Genomic DNA, 24,925 nt, shown 5'->3' on the forward strand with positions numbered 1-24,925 from the left:
CTGTATGAAGTAATGAAGAACATCAAAGAAGGAATAAGTGAAGGTAAAGTAAAAAATTTTATTTCTCTTAATTGATATAACATGACAGTTCAAAATAATACAACAATGTTTGATTATGTATGCTTATATATAATATACATAAGTATGTGTTTATATATAAATATATTACATAATATAAATTATATACATATAAACATGTATTTATATATGTCTATATATAAGTGAAATGAATGACAACAATGATACAAGGGACATAATGGGCTGTCCAGATATTACATATGTCCTTAAGAAGTATTTCTAAATATTATTCAATTTGAATATCTTTATAGAGAAATGTAAGTTTGACTACTTCTTTTACAATGGGGTGATACACATATATACATAGAATAGAGACTACAGAGACTATAGAAGAATTTCCAAAAATGATTGAGCAAAGGAACAAAAAAGCAATTTAACCAAATGAGCAAATGAAAGGACAGGAATAAAAGCAAACTCCAAGGTATAATTGTAAACATAAATAAAATGATAATTAGGGAAATTTTAATATGGACTGGGTATTAGGTGATGTTAAGGAATTGTTAATTTTATCAGATGTGATAGTGTTATTATAAGTAGACCTTACATGTAAAAATTAAATATTCAAGTGTGAGTGAAATAACATGATGCCTGGGATTTGCTTTAAAATACTCCAGTGATGGTGGGAGAAGTGAGAGTGGGAAGGAATAGATAAAACAAGATTAGCAAGGTATTAAAAATTGAAGCTGGATGGTGGGTACATGGGCATTCATGGATTTGTTATATTCTTTTTTTTCATGTATTTGCTTCTCCCAGAGTGAGAGATGAGAGGGAGAGAAAGACACCCAATATGAAAGCAGGGTCTCTTATAACCTAATCTGGAAGTGACATACCATCACTTTTGTAGCATACAATTAGACTCACAGACCAGACCAACCTTAGCGCAGTGCAGGAGGGGATTACACAGAGATCAGAAGGCAGGGATCACTAGGGGCATCTTGGAACCTAGCCACCACACCCACACAGAAAAAAAGACTTGGGGAATAAACATCAGAAAAGAAAGCTAAGAGAGGAAACTATTGGCAATGAGGTCTTTTATGATGGTACCTGCCGGCTGCCTGCTTCTCCTGTCTTATTTCTGGACACTTGGCTTTTTTCATTTTATTCTCCTGATAAACCAAACTGCTTTGATTTCCCCAAACAGTCCATTTTGTCTCATTGACTTTATTCTGTATATCTTGCACATGCTACTCTGTCTGGAATGCCCTTTCCACTCTTGCTACTTAGCAAAACTACGCTGTGTTTCAAACCTTTTTCAGCCATAACTTCCTTTCTGATCACTCTTCCAGTCTACACCCCGCCAGACGATTTATTTATTTATTTATTTATTTATTTGGCTGCACTGGGTCTTACTTGCAGCATGCGGATTCTTAATTGTGGCATGTGGGATCTAGTTCTCTGACCAGGGATCTGTATCTATCTATCTATCGATCTATCATCATCTATCATCTAGCTAGCTAACTAGCTAGCTAATTTTTAAAATATTTATTTATTTATTTATTTGGCTGTGCTGGGTCTCAGTTGCCACATGTAGGATCTTTAGTTGCAGCATATGGAACCTAGTTCCCTGACCAGGGATTGAACCCGGGCCCCCTGCATTGGGAGCACAGAGTCTTAACACTGGGCCACAGGGAAGTCCCTATCTATCTGTTTATTATAGGAACTGTTGCATGCAGTTCTGGAAGCTGAGCAGTCCCACAGTCTGCCTCTGTAAGCTGGAGAACGAGGAAAGACAGCAGTATAATGCAGTCCAAGTCTGAAGGCCTGAGAACTAGGAGCGCTGATGTTCGAGGGCAGGAAAAGATGGACATCCCAGCTCAAGAAGAGAGAGAGAATTCTGCCATCTTTTCCTCTTTTGTTCCATATGGCCCCAAACAGATTGGATGATGTCTGCCCATATTGGTGAGTGTGGAAATCTACTCAGTCTACTGAATCAAATGCTAATCTCTTCTAGAAACATCTTCACAGACACACCAAGAAAAAATGTTTTACCAGCTATCTGGGCATCCTTTAGGCCAGTCAACTTGACACATAAAATTAACTACCACAGTGGTCCATACAACTTTCACAAAATTCTAATTTTCTCTTGAAAGCTAGAATTTTATTGTTGATGATAAAATGCTGTCAGTTGTTTTCCTTGAAGTGACAGCCTCACTGTGTTCATTTTCCACAAAATGTCCACCAACACCCGAGTCTGAATAACTTTGTCTGTCAGTCATTCTTTCAAAAAGAAGTGGCTTGTTCAGCTTGCAACTCAAAACAACCACACAAAGATTTTTCTTGTGACAATCACTGTTTTGGTATGCAGCAGTAATATTTCATATATCTAAGGGTTGAGATATCTTAGGTGAAACTGACTTTTTTTTTTTGAACTGTAAGTGGATGGTGGTGAATATTATAACTAGTAGTACAGTTTGGTGCCACTGCCTTGAACTGTGCGAACACCTCAGCAGCATTATCTACCATTGTTTTTGCATCATCAGTGCAAATGTCATCACAGTAAAAAAAAAAAAAAAAAAAAAAAAGCAAAAAACTTGCTAGGATTACTAAGGGAAAAGCTTTGACTCATGGATACTCTGAAAGAATCTTGAGGACTTGAGGGTTCACTTTGAGAACCACTAATCAAACTCAAAGTTTGAAACTGTAAGCTTTTTTTCTTTTTTAACGTCTTTATTGGAGTATAATTGCTTTACAATGGTGTGTTAGTTTCTGCTTTATAACAGAGTGAATCAGCTATACATATACATATATCCCCATAACTCCTCCCTCTTGCATCTCCCTCCCACCCTCCCTATCCCACCCCTCTAGGTAGTCACAAAGCACCGAGCTGATCTCCCTGTGCTATGCAACTGCTTCCCACTAGCTGTTTTACATTTGGTAGTATATATATGTCCATGCCACTCTCTCACTTCGTCCCAGCTAACTCTTCCCCCTCCCCATGTCCTCAAGTGTATTCCCTACGTCTGCGTCTTTATTCCTGTCCTGCCTCTAGGTTCTTCAGAACCTTTTTTTTTTTTAGATCCCATATATATGTGTTAGCATACGGTATTTTTCTCTTTCTGACTTACTTTACTCTGTATGACAGACTCTAGGTCCATCCACCTCACTACAAATAACTCAATTTCATTTCTTTTTATGGCTGAGTAATATTCCATTGTATATATGTGCCACATCTTCTTTATCCATTCATCTGATGATGGACACTTAGGTTGCTTCCATGTCCTGGCTATTGTAAATAGAGCTGCAATGAACATTGTGGTACATGACTCTTTTTGAATTATGGTTTTCTCAGGGTATATGCCCAGTAGTGGGATTGCTGGGTCATATGGTAGTTCTATTTTTAGTTTTTTAAGGAACCTCCATACTGTTCTCCATAGTGACTGTATCAATTTACATTCCCACTAACAGTGCAAGAGGGTTCCCTTTTCTCCACACCCTCTCCAGGATTTATTGTTTGTAGATTTTTTGGTGACGGCCATTCTGACTGGTGTGAGGTGATACCTCATTGTAGTTTTGATTTGCATTTCTCTAATGATTTGTGATGTTGAGCATCCCTTCATGTGTTTGTTGGCAGTCTGTATATCTTCTTTGGAGAAATGTCTATTTAGGTCTTCTGCCCATTTTTGGATTGGGTTGTTTGTTTTTTTGATATTCAGCTGCAAGAGCTGCTTGTAAATTTTGGAGATTAATCCTTTGTCAGTTGCTTCATTTGCAAATATTTTCTCCCATTCTGAGGGTTGCCTTTTTGTCTTATGGTTTCCTTTGCTGTGCAAAAGCTTTTAAGTTTCATTAGGTCCCATTTGTTTATTTTTGTTTTTATTTCCATTTCTCTAGGAGATGGGTCAAAAAGGATCTTGCTGTGATTTATGTCATAGAGTGTTCTGCCTATGTTTTCCTCTAAGAGTTTGATAGTGTCTGGCCTTACATTTAGGTCTTTAATCCATTTTGAGTTTATTTTCGTGTATGGTGTAAGGGAGTGGTCTAATTTCATTTTTTGACATGTAGCTGTCCAGTTTTCCCAGCACCACTTATTGAAGAGGCTGTCTTTTCTCCATTGTATATTCTTGACTCCTTTATCAAAAACAAGGTGACCATATGTGAGTGGGTTTATTTCTGGACTTTCTATCCTGTTCCATTGATCTATATTTCTATTTTTGTGCTAGTACCATACTATCTTGATTACTGTAACTTTGTAGTATAGTCTGAAGTCCAGAAGCCTGATTCCTCCAGCTCCGTTTTTCTGTCTCAAGATTGCATAGGCTACTCATATCTTTTGTGTTTCCTTACAAATTGTGAAATTTTTTATTCTAGTTCTGTGAAAAATGCCATTGGTAGTTTGATAGGTATTGCACTGAATATGTAGATTGCTTTGGGTAGTATAGTCATTTTCACAATGTTGATTCTTCCCATCCAAGAACATGGTATATCTCTCCATCTGTTTGTGTCATCTTTAATTTCTTTCATCAGTGTCTTATAGTTTTCTGCATATAAGTCTTTTGTCTCCTTAGGTAGGTTTATTCCTTGGTATTTTTTTTTTAACATCTTTATTAGAGTATAATTGCATTACAATGGTGTGTCAGTTTCAGCTTTATAACAAAGTGAATCAGTTATACATATACATATGTCCCCATATCTCTTCCCTCTTGCATCTCCATCCCTCCCACCCTCCCTATCCCATCCCTCTAGGTGATCACAAAGCACCGAGCTGATCTCCCTGTGCTATGCGGCTGCTTCCCACTAGCTATCTATTTTACGTTTGGTAGTGTATCTATGTCCATGCCACTCTCTCACTTTGTCCCAGCTTACCCTTCCCCCTCGCCATATCCTCAAGTTCATCCTCTAGTAGGTCTGCATCTTTATTCCTGTCTTGCCCCTATATTCCTTGGTATTTTATTCTTTTTGTTGCAATGATAAATGGGAGTGTTTCTTTAATTTCTCTTTCAGATTTTTCATCATTAGTGTATAGGAATGGAAGAGATTTCTGTGCATTAATTTTGTATCCTGCTACTTTACCAAATTCATTGATTAGCTCTAGTAGCATCTTTAGGATTCTCTACGTATAGTATCATGTCATCTGCAAACAGTGACAGCTTTACTTCTTCTTTCCCAATTTGGCTTCCTTTTATTTCTTTTTGTTCTCTGATTGCTGTGGCTAAAACTTCCAAAACTATGTTGAATAATAGTGGTGAGAGTGGACATCCTTGTCTTGTTCCTGATCTTGGAGGAAATGGTTTCAGTTTTTCACCATTGAGGACAATGTTGGCTGTGGGTTTGTCATATATGGCCTTTATTATGTTGAGGAAAGTTCCCTCTATGCCTACTTTCTGGAGGGTTTTTATCATAAATGGGTGTTGAATTTTGTTGAAAGCTTTTTCTGCATCTGTTGAGATAATCATATGGTTCTTCTCCTTCAACTTGTTAATATGTTTTATCACATTGATTGATTTGCGTATATTGAAGAATCCTTGCATTCCTGGAATAAACCCCACTTGATCATGGTGTATGATCCTTTTAATGTGCTGTTGGATTCTGTTTGCTAGTATTTTGTTGAGGATGTTTGCATCTATGTTCATCAGTGATATTGGCCTGTAGTTTTCTTTCCTTGTAACATCTTTGTCTAGTTTTGGTATCAGGGTGATGGTGGCCTTGTAGAATGAGTTGGGGAGTGTTCCTCCGTCTGCTATATTTTGGAAGAGTTTGAGGAGGTTAGGTGTTAGCTCTTCTCTAAATGTTTGATAGAATTCACCTGTGAAGCCATCTGGTTCTGGGCTTTTGTTTGTTGGAAGATTTTTAATCACAGTTTCAATTTCAGTGCTTGTGACTGGTCTGTTTATATTTTCTATTTCTTCCTGGTTCCGTCTTGGAAGGTTGTGCTTTTCTAAGAATTTGTCCATTTCTTCCAGGTTGTGCATTGTATTGCAGTATAGTTGCTTGTAGTAATCTCTTATTATCTTTTGTATTTCTGCAGTTAGTTACTTCTCCTTTTTCATTTCTTTCTTATTTTTTTTTAACATTTTTAGCCCCTTTCCCTAAACACATGAATGAATTAATGTTCCTCCCCTCCCCTATTTTTTTTTTTAATTTTAATTTTATTTAATTTTTTGGCTGCGTTGGGTCTTTGTTGCTGGGCATGGGTTTTTCTCTAGTTGCGGAGAGCGGGGGCTACTCTTTGTTGTGTTGCGTGGGTTTCTCATTGCAGTGGCTTCTCTTGTTGCAGAGCACGGGCTCTAGGCGCACAGGCTTCAGTAGTTGTGGCACGTAGGCTTAGTAGTTGTGGATCATGGACTCTAGAGAGCAGGTTCAGTAGTTGTGGCACACAGGCTTAGTTGCTCCGCAGCATGCGGGATCTTCCCAGACCGGTGCTCGAACCCGTGTCCCCTGCATTGGCAGGTGGATTCTTAACCACTGTGCCACCAGGGAAGCCCTTCTTTTTCATTTCTAATTCTATTGATTTGAGTCTTCTCCCTTTTTTTCTTGATGAGTCTGGCTAATGGTTTATCAATTTTCTTTATCTTCTCAAAGAACCAGCTTTTAGTTTTATTGATCTTTGCTATTGTTTTCTTCATTTATTTTTCATTTATTTCTGATCTCATCTTTATGATTTCTTTCTTTCTGCTAAATTCGGGTTTTTTTCTTCTTCTTTCTCTAATTGCTTTAGGTGTAAGTTTAGGTTGTTTATTTGAGATGTTGTTTCTTGAGGTAGGGTTGTATTGCTATCAACTTCCCTCTTTTTTTTTTTTTTTAAAAAAACGCATTGTTTACTTTGTTTATTTATTTATTTATTTTTGGCTGTGTTGGGTCTTTGTTTCTGTGTGAGGGCTTTCTCTAGTTGCAGCAAGCGGGGGCCACTCTTCATCGCAATGTGCGGGCCTCTCACTATCGTGGCCCAACTTCCCTCTTAGAACTGCTTTTGCTGCATCCTATAGGTTTCGGGTTGTCGTGTTTTCATTGTCATTTCTTTCTAGGTATTTTTTGATTTCCTCTTTGATTTCTTCAGTGACCTCTTGGTTATTTAGTAGTGTATTCTTTAGCCTCCATGTATTTGTATTTTTTACAGACTTTTCCTGTAATTGATATCTAGTCTCATAGCGTTGTTGGAAAAGATACTTGATATGATTTCAGTTTTCCTAAATATTCCAAGGCTTGATTTGTGACCCAAGATATGATCTATCCTGGAGAATGTTCCATGAGCACTTGAGAAGAAAGTGTATTCTGTTGTTTTTGGATGGAATGTCCTATTAATGTCAATTAAGTCCATCTTTTTTAATGTCTCATTTAAAGCTTGTGTTTCCTTATTTATTTTCATTTTGGATGATCTGTCCATTGGTGAACATGGGGTGTTAAAGTCCCCTACTATGATTGTGTTACCATCGATTTCCCCTTTTATGGCTGTTAGCATTTGCCTTATGTATTGAGGTGCTCCTGTGTTGGGTGCATAAAGATTTACCATTGTTATATCTTCTTCTTGGATTGATCCCTTGATCATTATGTAGTGTCCTTCTTTGTCTCCTGTAATAATCTTTATTTTAAAGTCTATTTTATCTGATATGAGAATTTCTACTCCAGCTTTCTTTTGATTTCCATTTTCATGGAATATCTTTTTCCATCCCCTCACTTTCAGTCTGTATGTGTCCCTAGGTCTGAAGTGGGTCTCTTGTAGACAGCATATGTATGGGTCTTGTTTTTTTATCCATTCAGCCAGTCTGTGTCTTTTGGTTGGAGCATTTAATCCATCTATATTTAAGGTAGTTATCGATATGTATGTTCCTCTTAACATTTTATCAATTGTTTTGGGTTTGTTATTGTAGGTCTTTTCCTTCTCTTGTGTTTCCTGCCTAGAGAAGTTCCTTTAGCATTTGTGGTAAAGCTGGTTTGGTGGTTCTGAATTCTCTTAGCTTTTGCTTGTCTGTAAAGGTTTTAATTTCTCCATCTAATCTGAATGAGATCCTTCCTGGATAGAGTATCTTGGTTGTAGGTTTTTCCCTTTCATCACTTTAAATATGTCCTGCCACTCCCTTCTGCCTTGCAGAGTTTCTGCTGAATGATCAGCTGTTAACCTTATGGGGATTCCCTTGTATGTTATTTGTTGTTTTTCCTTTGCTGCTTTTAATATTTTTTCTTTGTATTTAATTTTTGATAGTTTGATTAATATGTGTTTTGGCATGTTTCTCCTTGGATTTATCCTGTATGGGACTCTCAGCGTTTCCTGGACTTGATTGACTATTTCCTTTCCCATATTAGGGAAGTTTTCAACTATAATCTCTTCAAATATTTTCTCAGTCCCTTTCTTTTTGCCTTCTTCTTCTGGGACACCTATAATTCGAATGTTGGTGCATTTAATGTTGTCCCAGAGGTGTCTGTCATTCTTTTTTCTTTATTCTGCTCTGCGGTAGTTATTTTCACTATTTTATCTTCCAGGTCACTCATCTGTTCTTCTGCCTCAGTTATTCTGCCATTAATTCCTTCTAGAGAATTTTTAATTTCATTTATTGTGTTGTTCGTCATTGTTTGTTTGCTGTTTAGTTCTTCTAGGTCCTTGTTAAATGTTTCTTGTATTTTCTCCATTCTATTTCCAAGATTTTGGATCATCTTTACTATCATTACTCTGAATTCTTTTTCAGGTAGACTGCCTATTTCCTCTTCATTTGTTTGGTCGGGTGGGTTTTTACCTTGCTCCTTTTTCTGTCATGTGTTTCTCTGTCTTCTCATTTTACTTAACTTACTGTGTTTGGGGTCTCCTTTTCACAGGCTGCAGGTTCGTAGTTCCTGTTGTTTTTGGTGTCTGCCCCCAGTGGCTAAGGTTGGTTCAGTGGGTTGTGTAGGCTTCCTGGTGGAGGGAACTGGTGCCTGTGTTCTGGTGGATGAGGCTGGATCTTGTCTTTCTGGTGGGCAGGACCACGTCTGGTGGTGTGTTTTGGGGTGTCTGTGACCTTATTATGATTTTAAGCAGCCTCTCTGCTAATGGGTGGGGTTGTGTTCCTGTCTTGCTAGTTGTTTGGCATTGGGTGTCCAGCACTGTAGCTTGCTGGTCATTGAGTGGAGCTGGGTCTTAGCGTTGAGATGGAGATCTCTGGGAGAGCTTTTGCTGTTTGATATTACATGGAGCCGGGTGGACTCTGGTAGACCAATGTCCTGAATTGGGCTCCCCCCCTCAGAGGATTAGGCCTGACACCCAGCCAGAGCATGAAGACCCTGTCTGTCACACGGCTCAGAAGAAAAGGGAGAAAAAAAGAAAGAAAGAACAAAATAAAATAAAATAAAATAAAATATAGTTATTAAAATAAAAAGTAAAAAAAAATTATTAAGAATAAAAATAATTAAAAAGTAATAAAAAAGAAAGTGGGAAAGAAGAGAGCAGCCTAACCAAAAAACAAATCCACCATGATAACAAGCGCTAAAACCTGTATTAAAAAAGAAACAAACAAACAAAAAACACGGAGACAGAACCCCAGGACAAATTGTAAAAGCAAAGCTATACAGACAGAATCACACAAAGAAGCATACACATATACACTCACAAAAAGAGAAGGAGGAAAAAAAAATATATCTATATGTAAAAAAAAAAAAGGAAGAGAGCAACCAAATCAATAAACAAATCTACCAGTGATAATAAACTCTAAATACTAAACTAAGGTAAACATAAAACCAGAAACAAATTAGAAGCAGAAAGCAAACCCCAAGTCTACAGTTGCTTCCAAGGTCCACTGCCTCAATTTTGGAATGATTCGTTGTCTATTCAGGTATTCCAGAGATGCAGGGTACATCAAGTAGATTGTGGAGATTTAATCTGCTGCTCCTGAGGCTGCTGGGAGGAATTTCCCTTTCTCTTCTTTGTTTGCACAGCTCCTGGGATTTAGCTTTGGATTTGGCCCCGCCTCTGCATGTATGTCGCCTGAGGGCGTCTGTTCTTTGCTCAGACAGGACGGGCTTAAAGTAGCAGCTGATTCGGGGGCTCTGGCTCACTCAGGCCAGGGGGAGGGAGGGGTACAGGATGAGGGTGAGCCTGCGGCGGCAGAGGCCGGCATGACGTTTCAACAGCCTGAGGCATGCTGTGTGTTCTCCCAGGGAAGTTGTCCCTGGATCACAGGACCCTGGCAGTGGCGGGCTTCACAGGCTCCTGGGAGGGCAGGTGTCAATAGTGACCTGTGCATGCACACAGGCTTCTTGGTGGCTGCAACAACAGCCTTAATGTTTCATGCCCATCTCTGGTGTCTGCGCTGGTAGCCGCGGCTCGCGCCCGTCTCTGGAGCTCGTTTAGGCGGTGCTCTGAATCCCCTCTCCTTGCGCACCCTGAAACAATGGTCTGTTGCCTCTTAGGCAGGTCCAGACTTTTTCCCACACTCCCTCCCGGCTAGCTGTGGCGCACTAGCCCCCTTCAGGCTGTGTTCACGCAGCCAACCCTAGTCCTCTCCCTGGGATCTGACCTCCGAAGCCCGAGCCTCAGCTCCCAGCCCTGCCCTGCCCAGGCAGGTGAGCAGACAAGCCTCTCAGGCTGGTGAGTGCTGGTTGGCACCGATCCTCTGTGCGGGAAGCTCTCCGCTTTGCCCTCTGCACCCCTGTTGCTGTGCTCTCCTCTGTGGCTCTGAAGCTTCCCCCACCCCCCGCCCCCCCGTCTCCACCAGTGAAGGGCCTTCCTAGTGTGTGAAACTTTTCCTCCTTCACAGCTCCCTCCCAGATGTGCAGGTCCCGTCCCTATTCTTTTGTCTGTTTTTCCTTCTTTCTTTTGCCCTACCCAGGTACGTGGGGAGTTTCTTGCCTTTTGGGAAGTCTGATGTCTTCTGCCAGCATTCAGTAGGTGTTCTGTAGGAGTTGTTCCACATGTAGATATATTTCTGATGCATTTGTGGGGAGGAAGGTGATCTCCACGTCTTACTCCTCCACCATCTTGAAGGTCTACTCGAAACTGTAAGCTTTTTGAAGGCAGGGACTGTTTCTGTTTAGTAGGAGTCCAAATGTATATTGATCTAAATTCACACTGAAAATACATGTCCTCTTTTCCTAGGAATTCAGAATCCCTTTAGTAAATATTCTAACTTTCTAGGATAGGGATATTAATAGGTTACTGACAGTTATTGGAACACACTGAATATTTAATGTTAGTATAATACCATCCGTCTTCTACATTTAAAAGTTCCTAACCATGACTAAATAACTTAAAGGTTACTATTGTTAAGGACCCTTAAGACAACTCTAGTTGAAGAGTTTTGTCATTTCTAGAAACTATTCTTATCAGTCACTTCCAGTACAGAGACCTCAAAGCAATTTAAAGAGCCAGTGTCACAAACTACTTAGACAACCAGCCAGTGATATTTGGGTTTACTGGTCTGTTTTTGCCTCTTCCTTCTTCTCTCCTCTATTTCTTTCCTTATCCCATTTTTTTTTCTTTTCCCATCTGTTTCCTAAGTTAATATAAAGTTTGAAATGCTTTTTCCCTACTTTCACTCAAATATTGTTCAGGAGGGACCTTTTCTACTTCACAGTTGTCAAGAACTAGTCTCTGCAGTGTAGATATTTGCAGGTAAAATATTGGAGAATAAAACTGGGGAACAGTGACACTAGAAATGGGAATGTGGAGAGTACTATAGAGAATGGGTTTGGAATCAGGGGATGTGCATTTGAGGTTCAGCATCTACCATGTCATTTTAACTTTTCTAAGCTTCAATTTACATATTTATAAAATGAAGATAACCACCAACCCAACCCAAGTTTACTTCATAGTGTTGTGGAAATCACTATGCAAATAAGTTAATAAATATTCTATTTTACACCAATGTCTTTTGTAGAATAAGTACACTTCACTCAATAAAACTGGAGCACCTTCAGTGTAAGGAAAAAAAAGACCCTTTACACTCCGACAGTCACTTTGGCCAGTGCTATAGTTCCTGGATCTCTACTCTTGAATCACTGCCATGTGAATTGCTCTCACTGGGGACTTCCCTGCTTATGGAAAGTCTAATCCCTAGAATTTTGTTCCTGTTACTATTCCCCTCCTTTTCTTCAAATGTATGAAATAGTAGAGTCTTTGGAAATATGTGATTTTGTCTTGAAGACTGACTGTTAGTGATGCAGTACCATAACGATCTCATAAAAATTTTTATACTTTTTCAATGTTGCATACCAGACCTTAAAATTAAGGTCTGTTAGTATATTTAGTTCCAGGCCATGTTTCAGGTAGGTCTGCAGTGGCTGTGTGGCATAGAAAGAGAAATGAAGTAGGAGTTTGGATAACTGATTTCAAATGTTGGTTCTATCATTGACTATTTACGCTTAGGCAGGACTTCCTTGGTTTTCAGTCTTAAAGCAGAGCAATAAATGGGTTTAGACCAGATGATGATGATGATTTTATTTAGCCATTAAAAAAAATATATATTTATTTATTTATTTTTCGCTGCGTTGGGTCTTTGTTGCTGTGCGTGGGCTTTCTCTAGTTGCGGCGAGTGGGGGGTTACTCTTCATTGTGGTGCATGGGCTTCTCATTGCATTGGCTTCTCTTGTAGTGGAGCACAGGCTCTAGGCATGTGGGCTTCAGTAGTTGTGGCATGTGGACTCAGTAGTTGTGGCTCGAGGGCTCTAGAGCACAGGCTCAGTAGTTGTGGCACGTGGACTTAATTGCTCCGTGGCATGTGGGATCTTCTCAGACCAGGGCTTGAACCCATGTGCCCTGCATTGGCAGGAGGATTCTTAACCACTGCGCCACCAGGGAAGCCTGATGATGATGATGATGATTTTTTAATTAATTTATTTTTGTCTGCGTTGGGTCTTCATTGCTGCACGTGGGCTTTCTCTAGTTGCGGCGTGCAGGCTTCTCATTGCAGTGGCTTCTCTTGTTGTGGAGCATGGGCTCTAGGCGTGCGGGCTTCAGTAGTTGAGGCACATGGGCTCAGTAGTTGTGGCTCACAGGCTCTGGAGTGCAGGCTCAATAGTTGTGGCACACGGGCTTAGTTGCTCCATGGCATGCAGGATCTTCCGAGACCAGGGCTCGAACCTGTGTCCCCTGTGTTGGCAGGAGGATTCTTAACCACTGTGCCACCAGGGAAGTCCCTGGACCAGATGATTGTTAAAAGCTCTTCTAGCTCAAAATCGTTTGATTCCAAGTCCCACACCAGAAAATAAGTTTAGAGGTTAGGTAATATACTACTATTATATAAAATATATAATAAAAATTCATAATTCTAGCTGGCAATCCCTTTATTCCTTCAGGTTGTAAGTACTTATAACTTTATAATAGGAAATGTAAATGATTGATATAGAAACAGAAAATCTAAATTAAGTAGCAAAGATACAAGCATTAAAAAGCAATAACCAAAATTTTTTTATGGTAAGTACTACCTTTATTTTAAAAAGTTATACATGCTAGAAAAAAGCATAAATGATGCATGTAAACAATTGTTTACCAAATACTTATTTTTTTTCCTTATAAAGGTGCAAATGATCTTTAAATGTAAACACAAATGTTGCCAAACATTTTTGTAGTGAGGGGAGGGAGAAGAAGGTTATTCCTTATGGTTGTGGTTAAAGTCTTTTTCAAAGGTTTTCCTGCAAGATACATTGAAAAAAATTGGTGTATGATCACAATGACAAAAACACTTTAACCACTGAAATCTGTATTCTTTTTTTTCCTTAAAAATGTTAACTTTTTACCAGAAAGTGCAATTTGAGAGTAGTGGTAATAGTGGCTTTATAGAATGAGGATAATGATATATAGTTTTTATAAAAGAACCAAGATTTTATTAATTAAATGCCTCAATTGATTTTATACTCGTTAGCATACTATTACACGAACTGAAGAATTCATTCCCTTGGAGGCTGTGATTACAGGTAAGCCTCAGCTTCAGCAGGCCTGAGCATCAAGTGTAAATTGCATAACAGTATTCACTGCTGGGGAGAGGACAATTCTCCCTGCTGGTCCTTAGTAGCAATAGGAAATAGGAAGGAAAGTTGCTTCAGTCAGTAACATTTTTGAGCAAAAACTTGCAGAGTTACACGTGATTCTACTGGGGGATTCTCAAGACAGTATATGAGAATCATATACTGTTTTTGTAGAGGCACTGAGCAGAGCTCTAGATCTAGCAGGAACTCTATGGAAATATTTGAAAAAAAAAGACTTTATAGTGGCAAACAAGACCATAAGGAAGGAAACAAGATGTGAGCTTCCGCTGATGAAAACTTTGGCATCTGAGTCCTGGTCTTATTGATTTAATATTCCTTTTGAATTGTTCTAGTTAAATGAGATGTTTCCTTTGTTTTGTTTTTTAGATTTTCAAGTCTTCTGGTGCTTAGTGCAAGAATGATGGCTAACTAATACACCTTGCATACCTATCTTTGTCACTGGTAAGTAAGTCCCTGTAAGTAGTGGAGTCTTGTGGATGGAGTGCTTAGAACTGACAACTAGATCCCATATAGACCTCTTCCCTTATTAGTAGTTTCAAACTTAATCAGTATCTTAAAAATAAGGTTTTACTGCTTGAAATGTTTGTCTTTTTTTTTTTGTCTTTCCTTTTTTTCTCTTTTGGTGGGAGGAAGGCTAAATCCCAGAACAAAAACAAAAAACCAAAAACCCAGCAACAAAAATCCCATGATAAATTAAAACCAAAAATAAATATTCTTCTGCACAGAAGTGAAAATTATTGTGCAAAGGTGGCGTCTTGCAGGTGAAGTACTTTCAATGTATTTGTATTTCCACATGTTGAGGCACCGGCAAAGAATAAAATTTGTTTAGTGTTTTCTAGAGCTGTACAAAGCTCCAAAGTCAAAGCTCTCCACAATACAGAAGAGCATATGCATGACTGTCTTCTGTATGTTCACCATATATGGGATTCACAATGTGTCATTTTTATAACTCCTACACCACCTCCAAGCCGACGGTAATTCATCCCGCCATATAACCTGCAAAGAAAGAAACACAATCAGATTTCTAAATAGAAAAAGCACTATTTCTTCCATAACGTAGATGTTAATAAAACACAATTCTTTGTTTTATATCACAACTAATATTTTTAGCTTCATACATCTCTTCCAAAGAGTAGGAGCTGGAATTGAGCACTGGCAAGTAGCAGAATTACTTCAGACATTGACTGAAATTCTCTGACTTACAGGACACCGTTTTAAGAGAGCACCATATCCATTTTGCCTTGTAACTTTATAACTCTACATCTAGACCAACTTATAACAATTACACAGAATCACATATTCTACATTTTTGTGTCTAATTTTGACCCTGGCTATAATATTTTCCCACCCACATTTTGCTTTTGCCTAAACTTCAATTATTTATTTCTATCCTTTTGTTTTGTATGTACTCTTAGAAGTCTTCTCAAACCCTTTATGGAACAAAGCTGGATATGATTAAATAGAGTCTGCATCTAGTTTGTGATATGTGAACAAGATCATCTTCAAAATTAAGGACTTCCATGGAAAAGAATATTAGATCCTCTGTCAACTGTAAGTATTGATTTTAAATTGGCTTTAAATTTGGGACATGTAACTACAAAAATTTATATAGTAATCCCTCAACAGATGGTCCTTAAGAATTTCATGAATATTACTTGGTCAAATATTACTAACATATATTAGTAACAGTTACTGAGAAACAAGTCCTTACATAGGATCATAGTCATTAAGTGGCAGAAATAAACTTGGCTGTCTTCCCAAATTATGCTTACCCAGATTCCCACTAAAAATAGAAAGCTGTATATGGAAGAAAATACACCACAAGTGAGAGGCTCCTACTCATGAAAACCTGCCATTCTCTTTCCCTTAACCTCTATTAGGTTTTGCTGAAATGTTACCTTTTCAGTGGGGCCTCCCTGGGCCACCTTTTAAAGTGGATAATCCTCCCTGGACTCCCTGCCTCTCTGCTATTTGCCATAGCACTTCCACCCCTGGTATGGCACTATCTCCCTCATTGTAATGTCAGCTCCAGGAGGGCAGGGAATTTTGTTGTGTTCACTTTTGTATCCCCAGGGTCTAGAGCACTCAGTAAATCTTTACTTCGTGAACAAGGTTGTGAAAATGTGATATGTAAGCAAAAAGTGCTACAGTGTTATTAGTCTGACTTTAGTATTGTGACCACTGAGCCATACAGAGCATGAGAGAGATGCAGAATCCAAAGAATGTCATTCAGATATCTGTCAAAGTTGTGGCTTTCCCAGAGATGAAGACTATAAAAAGAACCCAGTAAATTCATTAGTTGAATCTTATATACTAATGAAAAAAATCTGGGTGGATAGTTACAGGCTCAAAGTTAGAAAATGTACACTCAGAATATAGCAGGAATGGACTGCGAGACCGCCCCTTCTGGAATATAAAAGTGACTATAAAAGACGTCAACTTATCTTTCATGGTCATGAGAAAAATCTTTCAGAATGTCTTCTGCCTCAGATATCATATCCAGACTGATATCTGTGGTTTATGTGCAACCTCAACCACTGAGATGGTTACCCAGACGTGTTTAGGCAAATAAGCCCAATTCACTGAGAAAGAACTGCTTAGAAGGTAAAACTGTTTTTTTTTTTAAAAGCTAGTATTTAAAATAGATATTAGTATAGATATAAAGCACCTCAAACCCATACTATTAATATTTTATATTAAAAATGAGAATTAACTATATATTTTACCTTTTAAACTTGTAGTGTTTAAGAGACTTTGGCATATTAGAGCATCTATCAGATTAGTTTTGTGAATCAAGTTTAAAATGTGTGATGGAGCAAAGATTTAGACTTAGGATTTTAAGTTGAAAGGTTTAAGAGAATTTTGCTACATTTGTAAAAGTTTTTGAATATTTAAAATAAATGCAAGAGTCACCCAATTTATGTGAATTTATAAGAACTACTTATTTAGGAAGGATTTGTTAGACAATTAAGGATTTAAAAGTAAAGTAAAATTAAGCCTATATTACAGCTTAACTTAAACTCTCCTAACCTTGCTAAAAGTGACTGTTACAATTTACTAGACTTTAAAATAGAGTAATGACATAATTATTTTTAAAACTCAAGAGAAAAAAAATCAGTTTTAAAATGAAATAAAGTATTATTTTTAAAACGGTAACTGCAATTTGTTTTTCCTGGGCATAAAAATTGCAATGACAGATTGACAGCCAAAGGTCTAGGTTCTAATTCTAACTCTGTCACTAACTTGCTTAGGCAGGTCTCTTTATTTCTCAGTGCTTTAGTTTCCTCAGCTGAACATGACGGAGCTAGAGGGGAGATTGTTTTTTCTGTTTTTGCTGTCTCTAATTATAAAACTGTACAGTTACCAAAGAGAGGAATTTTGTAAGATGTCAGCCACTTTAGAGCAATGAAGTCAAAATAAGCCATCGAATATGGGTAACTTTGAGCCCTTTTCAAATTACTGCAAGAGGTAATTCAATATACTGACCATCTTGATTTTGATGGTCATGTTTTATCTCAAGCCCATGATTTTCAAGTCAGCAGTGAGGTGATTTGCAACATAGCTTAAAGGTTACCTCCATGTATTGGCATCAGGATCAAAAACTTCAATGGTCTTCAAGTACGTTGTGCCATCAAAACCTCCTACAGCCATAAGCTGTCCATTCACTACTGCCAGGCCAACCTATGGGACCAAAACACAGTGGCTGCTGAAGAAACTGCTCTCCCATTAGATATGGATGAATCCATATATCCAATAGATATCAATGAATTCGAGTGAAGTTAGATAAGGTAGTAGATAAGACAGGGAGATGCCTTTCAAAGAAGCAACTGATTACAAGATAAATCATAAGATGCAAACTATTGTATATAGAATGGATAAACCACAAGGTCCTACTGTATAGCAGAGGGAACTATATTCAGTATCCTGTGATAAACCATAATGGAAAAGAATATTAAAAGAGAATGTATATATGTATTACTGAATCACTTTGCTGTACAGCAGAAATTAACATAATATTATATATCAACTATACTTCAATAAAAGTAAATAAATCATAAAAATAATTCTCTAATTAAAGATATGATTGGATATAAGATATTTAACTTCTTGAGATAATAGTAATCAAAAGAAATTAACTTTTTTTCCAGTACAAAAGTGGCAGGGGTTGTTTTGCCCATACAGTACATCTCCTCGCTGTCCCATTGTATTATACTTTACAGATCAGACTTCTTCTGCACAGCCCTCTCTTGGTGCTTTTGCTTTTCAAAGTTTTCAGTAGCCGGGCACTTACTCCACTACGGCGGGATGTCATAGCCACCACTGGAGACCACTGGTTGGTTCTGGGGTTGTATCTCTCAGCACTGCTAAGCTCTGTAGTGTCATCTCTACCTCCTACGGCATAGATCATATCCTGATACACTGCACAGCCTAGGTGTTTCCTCCGGGTCCCCATAGGGGCTATGGTGTGCCATCTGTTTTCCTGAGGATTATAACGCTCCACTGCAGGGAAAAGAAAAAACAGTAAGTGACCATGCAATCATTTCCTTTCACCTCTAGTTTTCTTCATAGCTACTTCGCTTCGTGATAACATATATTTTCAATAAGCAATCTGAGTTTTGCTTCTGAGAAGGAATCATCTACCTTCGGACAATACTACTATATTCTCATTAGGGACTGATTTCTTTTAGGTATGGTTGGTGGAAAGGGCATGTGTTGGAGTCAAGGTACCTAGTTCTAGTTCTAGCTATATGACTCATTAGCTAGGTGACTTGTGGCATCTCTCCTTATCTTTAAATGACAGGATTAGACTATAAACCAGTTTATAGCTATAAGTTTTTATTTATTTTTAGATTATAATACAGAGGATTTTATTTGTTTTTTAAGGAAAGATGGTTGGGGGGAGGGAAATAGTAAAATAGTTGTTCTATTCATTATAAATTCCTAGCAATTTGTGAAATGAAGGGAGAAAGAAATACTTTGGGAATATACTAGTAGACTATGACTGCAGAAGGAGCTGAGGAAGAGCTAACAGTTGAACTCTCCTAGAGGGAAAATAATTTTCTTAATAAATGATAGGATAACATGGACTTTTTATACTTTTTGTAAGGGGACTCTCCTAAGAAAAATGTATTGCTTTGGGGAAACCAGACTGACTTAGGAAGGGACTAACCTGTGTTGAGTGGAGATGTCCCATCAGAGCCACCTACAGCGTATAAGAACCCTCCTAACACAGCCACAGCCACGCCTAGTCTCCTAGTACTCATAGAAGCCACCCGAGTCCACTTGTTCTCCTTCGGATCATACCTGCGGTAAGAGAAACCAAAGACTGCATGCATGTTTTTATTGAGTGAAGCCTTTTCCATAAGGTATGAAATTATGCTAAAGATATGTTAGATACATAGATTTGCTAAGGTCAGATGTACAGAGAGAATCTAACATATTTTACATAGTTATCAGTATTCTGACTTATGACACTGGGGCTAGAACTCTGAAAACTACATTTCTCCTTTGCCAAGCTGGCTCTCTACTAGATTCTGCCAAAAGGAAGGACTAGACACTTTCTGTTTGCTTGCCAACCCTGTCAATATTGTCTCAACATTGGCCTTTCACTCTGACAGTAGCAGTTAATTTCAGTTTCTAGACTTTTTCTGGCACTTCCAAAGCTAGCCTTGTTGGAGGTTTCAGTCACAGCTCTGTGAGGCAGCTCCTCTGAGCTCCTGAGATAACAGTACCAGTGTTCTGGTTATCTACTGCTGTGTAACAAACCACCCCAAAACTCAGTGACTTTCCACAATAATTATTTTACTAATTCTTATGTTTCCATGGATCAGGAATTTAGGAAGGGCTTCACAGGGAAGTTCTGGCTCAGGTGTCTCATGTGTTTGCTGTCAAATTGTGGCTGGAGCTGGAACAGCCAGGTGCTGAAGCAGCTGGGGGCTGGCTGGGCATATCTCCATGTAGCCTCAGGGTCTCTCCATGTAGGCTAGTTGGGCTTCCTCTCAGCATGGCAACCTCAGACAGCTCAAGGCTTCAAAGGTGAGTGCCCCAAGAGATACAACTGAAAGATGTATCACCTTTTATGACCTAGCCTCGCAAGTCACATAGAGCTACTACCATACTGATAAGCCAGCCCAAATTCGAGGGGAGCAAAGTCAAATTGTATGAAGAGCGTGTGAGATGTCAGGTATTGTAACCATCTTTGGAAAATACAGCCTTCCAGAGCCAGCCAGGCAGATAACCCTCCATGGAGATGTGAGTCACAGCTGTTCAGGGCACCCTCTCCTCAGGTGCCGATGGTCCTAGTTCTATGGGACCTCTCCTCCAAGCTTCTAGGCTCTAATAACTCTAATCTTTTTCCTTGTCTTCCCAGACCTAGGGTTCCTACAGTTACTTCAGTGTCCTTTTTTCTTTTTTTTTTATCAGCCCTTCAATATGTGCTAGCCAATTTTTTAATGTTAAATTCTCTTTACTAAAATAGCTGATATGGTTTCCATTCTTTTTAACTGAGCCCTGATTGATAAATTATTGGTGTTCAGAAATAAATATGACAAAAATCACTTGGAATTGTGCTGGGCATTTTATTACATAGGTGAAAAATTCTGTTAGTATATTAAGTATTGTATAGCAAACTATATCAATATTACAGGATATAAAATAAATAATACTAAAAATAGCCCTTGTTCTTAAGAAGCAAGCTGGGGGAGACAGAGCACATTCTTAAGGAAAAACCTCCAAACAAATTCTGAGAATGTAGTAACTCACAGAGATGAAAGAAGCAGAGATATAAGTGCTGCAGAATGGAGAAAGGTTATGGTTAGTCAGTAAAGGTATCCTGAGGTTCATGCACTTTGAATAAAGTTTTTCATCACTTTTAGAAAATTCTCAGCCAAATATTCTGTCTTCAAATATTGCTTCTGCTCTTATTGCTATTTTCCTTCTGGGACTCCAATTACATATGTGTTAGTCTATTTGTGTTCCCTGAGTTGCTTATGGTCTATTCTTTACATTCTGTTCTTCTGTTTGGATATTTTCTATTAATCTGGCTTTGAGTTTACTAACTCTGTCTTCTGCTGTGTGTCCAGTCTACTTCTACTCTGTCTATTTAATCTCATTCAATGAGTTCTTCATTTTAGATACTATATTTTCCAATTGTAGAAATGTACATCTTATTTTTAGATTCCAATCCTATGTTAACATTATCCAACTTTTTACCCATTGATTCTTTCCTCTATTTTATTCAATGTATTTATTATACTTATTTTAAAGTCTTTTTCTGTCAACCCCAAATATGGATTATCTATAAGTCGGCTTCTGTTGTCTACTTTTTCTCTCAATTATTGGCCACATTTTTCTGTTTCTTTATATGTCTCATATATTTTTTTATTGTATGTTGGGCATTATCATAAAATAATGGAATCCTAGAAACTGAAATTGATATTATACCCCCGCTTGACAACACCTATGCCCCAAACAATGGATGCACTCTTTCTTATATTAGGCAGACACGGTGAAATGTTGAACACCTCAATCCAATCAGGAATTAAGCTTTACAATCCACAGATTTAATGCAATCCCTATCAAATTACCAATGGCATTTTTCACAGAAATAGAACAAAAAATTTTACAATTTGTGTGGAAACACAAAAGACCACGAATAGCCAAAGCAGTCTTGAGAAAGAAAAACGGAGCTGGAGGAATCAGACTCTCTGACTTCAAACTATACTACAAAGCTACAGTAATCAAAACAGTATGGTACTGGCACAAAAACAGAAATATAGATCAATGGTTCAGGATAGAAAGTCCAGAGATAAACCCATGCATCTGTGGTCACCTAATCTATGACAAAGGAGGCAAGAATATATAATGGAGAAAAGGCAGTCTCTTCAATAAGTGGTGATGGGAAAACTGGACAGCTACATGTAAAAGAATGAAATTAGAACACACCCTAACACCATACACAAAAATAAATTCAAAATGGATTAAAGACCTAAATGTAAGGCCAGATACTATAAAACTCTTAGAGGAAAACCTAGGCAGAACACTCTCTGACATAAATTGCAGCAAGATCTTTTTCGATCCACCTCCTAGAGTAATGAAAATAAAAACAAAAATAAACAAATGGGACCTAATTAAACTTAAAAGCTTTTGCACAGGAAACTATAAACAAAACGAAAAGACAACCCTCAGAATGGGAGAAAATATCCAAAATACACAAGCAGCTCATGCAGCTCAATATCAAATAAACAAACAACCCAAACAAAAAATGGGTGAAAGATCTAAATAGACATGTCTTCAAAGAAGACATACAGATGGCCAAGAGGCACACGAAAAGATGCTCAACATCACTAATTATTCGAGAAATGCAAATCAAAACTACAATAAGGTATCACCTCACACCATCAGAATAGCCATCATCAAAAAATCTACAACAATAAATGCTGGAGAGGGTGTGGAGAAAAGGGAACCCTCCTACACTGTTGGTGGGAATGTAAACTGGTACAGCCACTATGGAGAAAGTATAGAGGTTCCTTAAAAAACTAAAAATAGAGCTACCATATGATCCAGCAATCCCAGTCCTGGGCATATATCTGGAGAAAACCATAATTCAAAATGGTACATGCACCCCAATGTTCATTGCAGCACTATTTACAATAGCCAGGACATGGAAACAACCTAAATGTCCAACGATAGATGAATGGATAAAGCAGATGTGGTACATATATACAATGGAATATTACTCAGCCATAAAAAGAACAAAATAATGCCATTTGTAGCAACATGGATGGACCTGGAGATTGTCATACTGATGGAAGTAAGTCAGACAGAGAAAGACAAATATCATGATATCACCTATATGTGGAATCTAAAAAAAGGCTACATATGGACTTATCTACAAAACAAATAGAGTTACAGATGTAGAAAATAAACTTATGGGGCAGAGTCAAGATGGCGGCAGGGGAGGACGTGGAGTTCACGTCTCCCCACAACTAGGGCACCGGCCGGACGCTGGTGGGGGACCTCAATGCCCAAGGAGATGGGAGGAACCCCTGAGAGACCGGGTAGGACGTGGGGGGAGTAAGGGGGGATGAGAAGTGGAGGCCAGACAGGCCTGGCGCCCCTGAGGGGTGGCTGGGAGGGGGAAGGGGTCCCCACACCTGGAGGAACCCTTGGGGGGCTTGGAGATGGGGGGAGCAAGTCTAGCATTTCCCCTGCCCAATTGGGCCCTGGGAAGCCTGCAGGGCTCCCAGGCCAGGTCCTCTGCCCTCTGAGGCCCCCTCCGGGCAATGTTGCTCCTAGGGGCATAGGAGGGAGGCAGGGGGAGAAGAGGAGAGGAGGACAGGGAGGAGCCCTTTTTTTTTTTTTTTAATTAATTAATTAATTAATTTATTATTGGCTGCGTTGGGTCTTCATTGCTGCATGCGGGCTTTCTCTAGTTGCGGCGAGCGGGGGCTACCCTTCATTGCAGTGCGTGGGCTTCTCATTGCAGTGGCTTCTCTTGTTGCGGAGCATGGGCTCTAGGCTCACGGGCTTCAGTAGTTGTGGCACACAAGCTCAGTAGTTGTGGCTCGCAGGCTCTAGAGCGCAGACTCAGTAGTTGTGGCGCACGGGCTTAGTTGCTCCGTGGCTTGTGGGATCTTCCCAGACCAGGGCTTGAACCCGTGTCCCCTGCATTGGCAGGTGGATTCTTAACCACTGCGCCACCAGGGAAGCCCCTAAACCCTCTTTGATTGAAGAATCGGGGAGGCACAGAGGGCGGTTCCCCTGCCCACTTGCCCCTGGAAAGCCTGTTGGGCTTCCTAGTCTCGTCCCCTGCCTTCTGGGGCCCTCTCCAGATCTGTGGGTCCTAGGCGCACAGGAGGGAGGAGGGGGAAGAAGAAGAGAGGCCAACGGGGAGGGGCCCGCCAGGGATTGGAGGATCGGGGGGAACTCGCCTAGCATTTCCCCTGCCCTCTCGGGCCCAGGGAGCCTGCTGGGGTCCTAGACCTGGTCCTCCGCCCTCCAAAGCCAGAGGCACTCCTGGGCCCCTCCTGCTGCACTGAGCCTAAGCCCCCACCCCCCCAGGGCCTTATCTGGCCCTGTGGGTCCTAAGCATAGGCCCCACTCACCACCTAAACCCCACCCCCCAGAGCCAAGGCCTTTTCCACTTTTTTTTTCCCTCTTTTTTACTACTGTGGTTCTGTTTTACCTTCTGGTTGTTGTTTCATCTATATTTTTATTTTTTTATTCTTTCTAACAGAAATAAACGAAATAGAAACAAATAAAATAGCAAAGATCAATAAAACTAAAAGTTGGTTCTTTGAGAAGATAAACAAAGTCGATAAACCTTTAGCCAGACTCATCAAGAAAAAAACAGGGAGAGGACTCAAATCAATAACATTAGAAATGAAAAAGGAGAAATCACAACTGACACCACAGAAATACAAAGGATTATAAGAGACTACTACAAACGACTATATGCCAATAAAATGGATAACCACGAAGAAATGGACAAATTCTTGGAAAAGTACAATTTTCTAAGACTGAACCAGGAAGAACTAGAAAATATAAACAGACCTATCACAAGTAATGAAATTGAAACTGTTATTAAAAAGTTTCCAACAAACAAAAGTCCAGGACCACATGGCTTCACAGGTGAATTCTATCCAACATTTAGAGAAGAGATAACACCGATCCTTCTCAAACTCTTCCGAAAAATTGCAGAGGGGGGAGTACTCCCAAATTCGTTCTATGAAGCCACCATCACACTGATACCAAAACCAGACAAAGATACTACAAAAAAAGAAAATAACAGACCAATATCACTGATGAACATAGATGCAAAAATCCTGAACAAAATACTAGCAAACAGAATCCAACAACACATTAAAAGGATCATACACCCTGATCAAGTGGGATTTATCCCAAGAATGCAAGGATTCTTCAATATACGCAAATCAATCAATGTGATACACCATATTAA

At 39.1% G+C, this 24,925-nt stretch overlaps 1 protein-coding gene across 3 annotated transcripts in view; it reads right to left on the minus strand.

The window, feature by feature from the left end:
• Positions 1-14,109: 14,109 nt before the first annotated feature.
• Positions 14,110-24,925, minus strand: part of KLHL20 (kelch like family member 20) — a 79,495-nt gene continuing 68,679 nt past the window's right edge. For all 3 annotated transcript variants that reach the window (XM_082437942.1, XM_082437941.1, XM_082437943.1), the window contains 4 exons: positions 19,136-19,269; positions 18,257-18,465; positions 17,540-17,646; positions 14,110-14,961 (listed from right to left, as the gene is read on the minus strand). In XM_082437942.1, the coding sequence (XP_082294068.1) occupies positions 14,877-14,961; positions 17,540-17,646; positions 18,257-18,465; positions 19,136-19,269 (535 nt within the window). In that variant the 3' untranslated portion in view covers positions 14,110-14,876. The remainder of the gene's footprint in view (positions 14,962-17,539; positions 17,647-18,256; positions 18,466-19,135; positions 19,270-24,925) is intronic.

Source organism: Balaenoptera physalus (genome assembly GCF_965194825.1).
Source record: "Balaenoptera physalus genome assembly, chromosome: 1".
In the NCBI taxonomy this organism is placed as follows: Eukaryota; Metazoa; Chordata; class Mammalia; order Artiodactyla; family Balaenopteridae; genus Balaenoptera; species Balaenoptera physalus.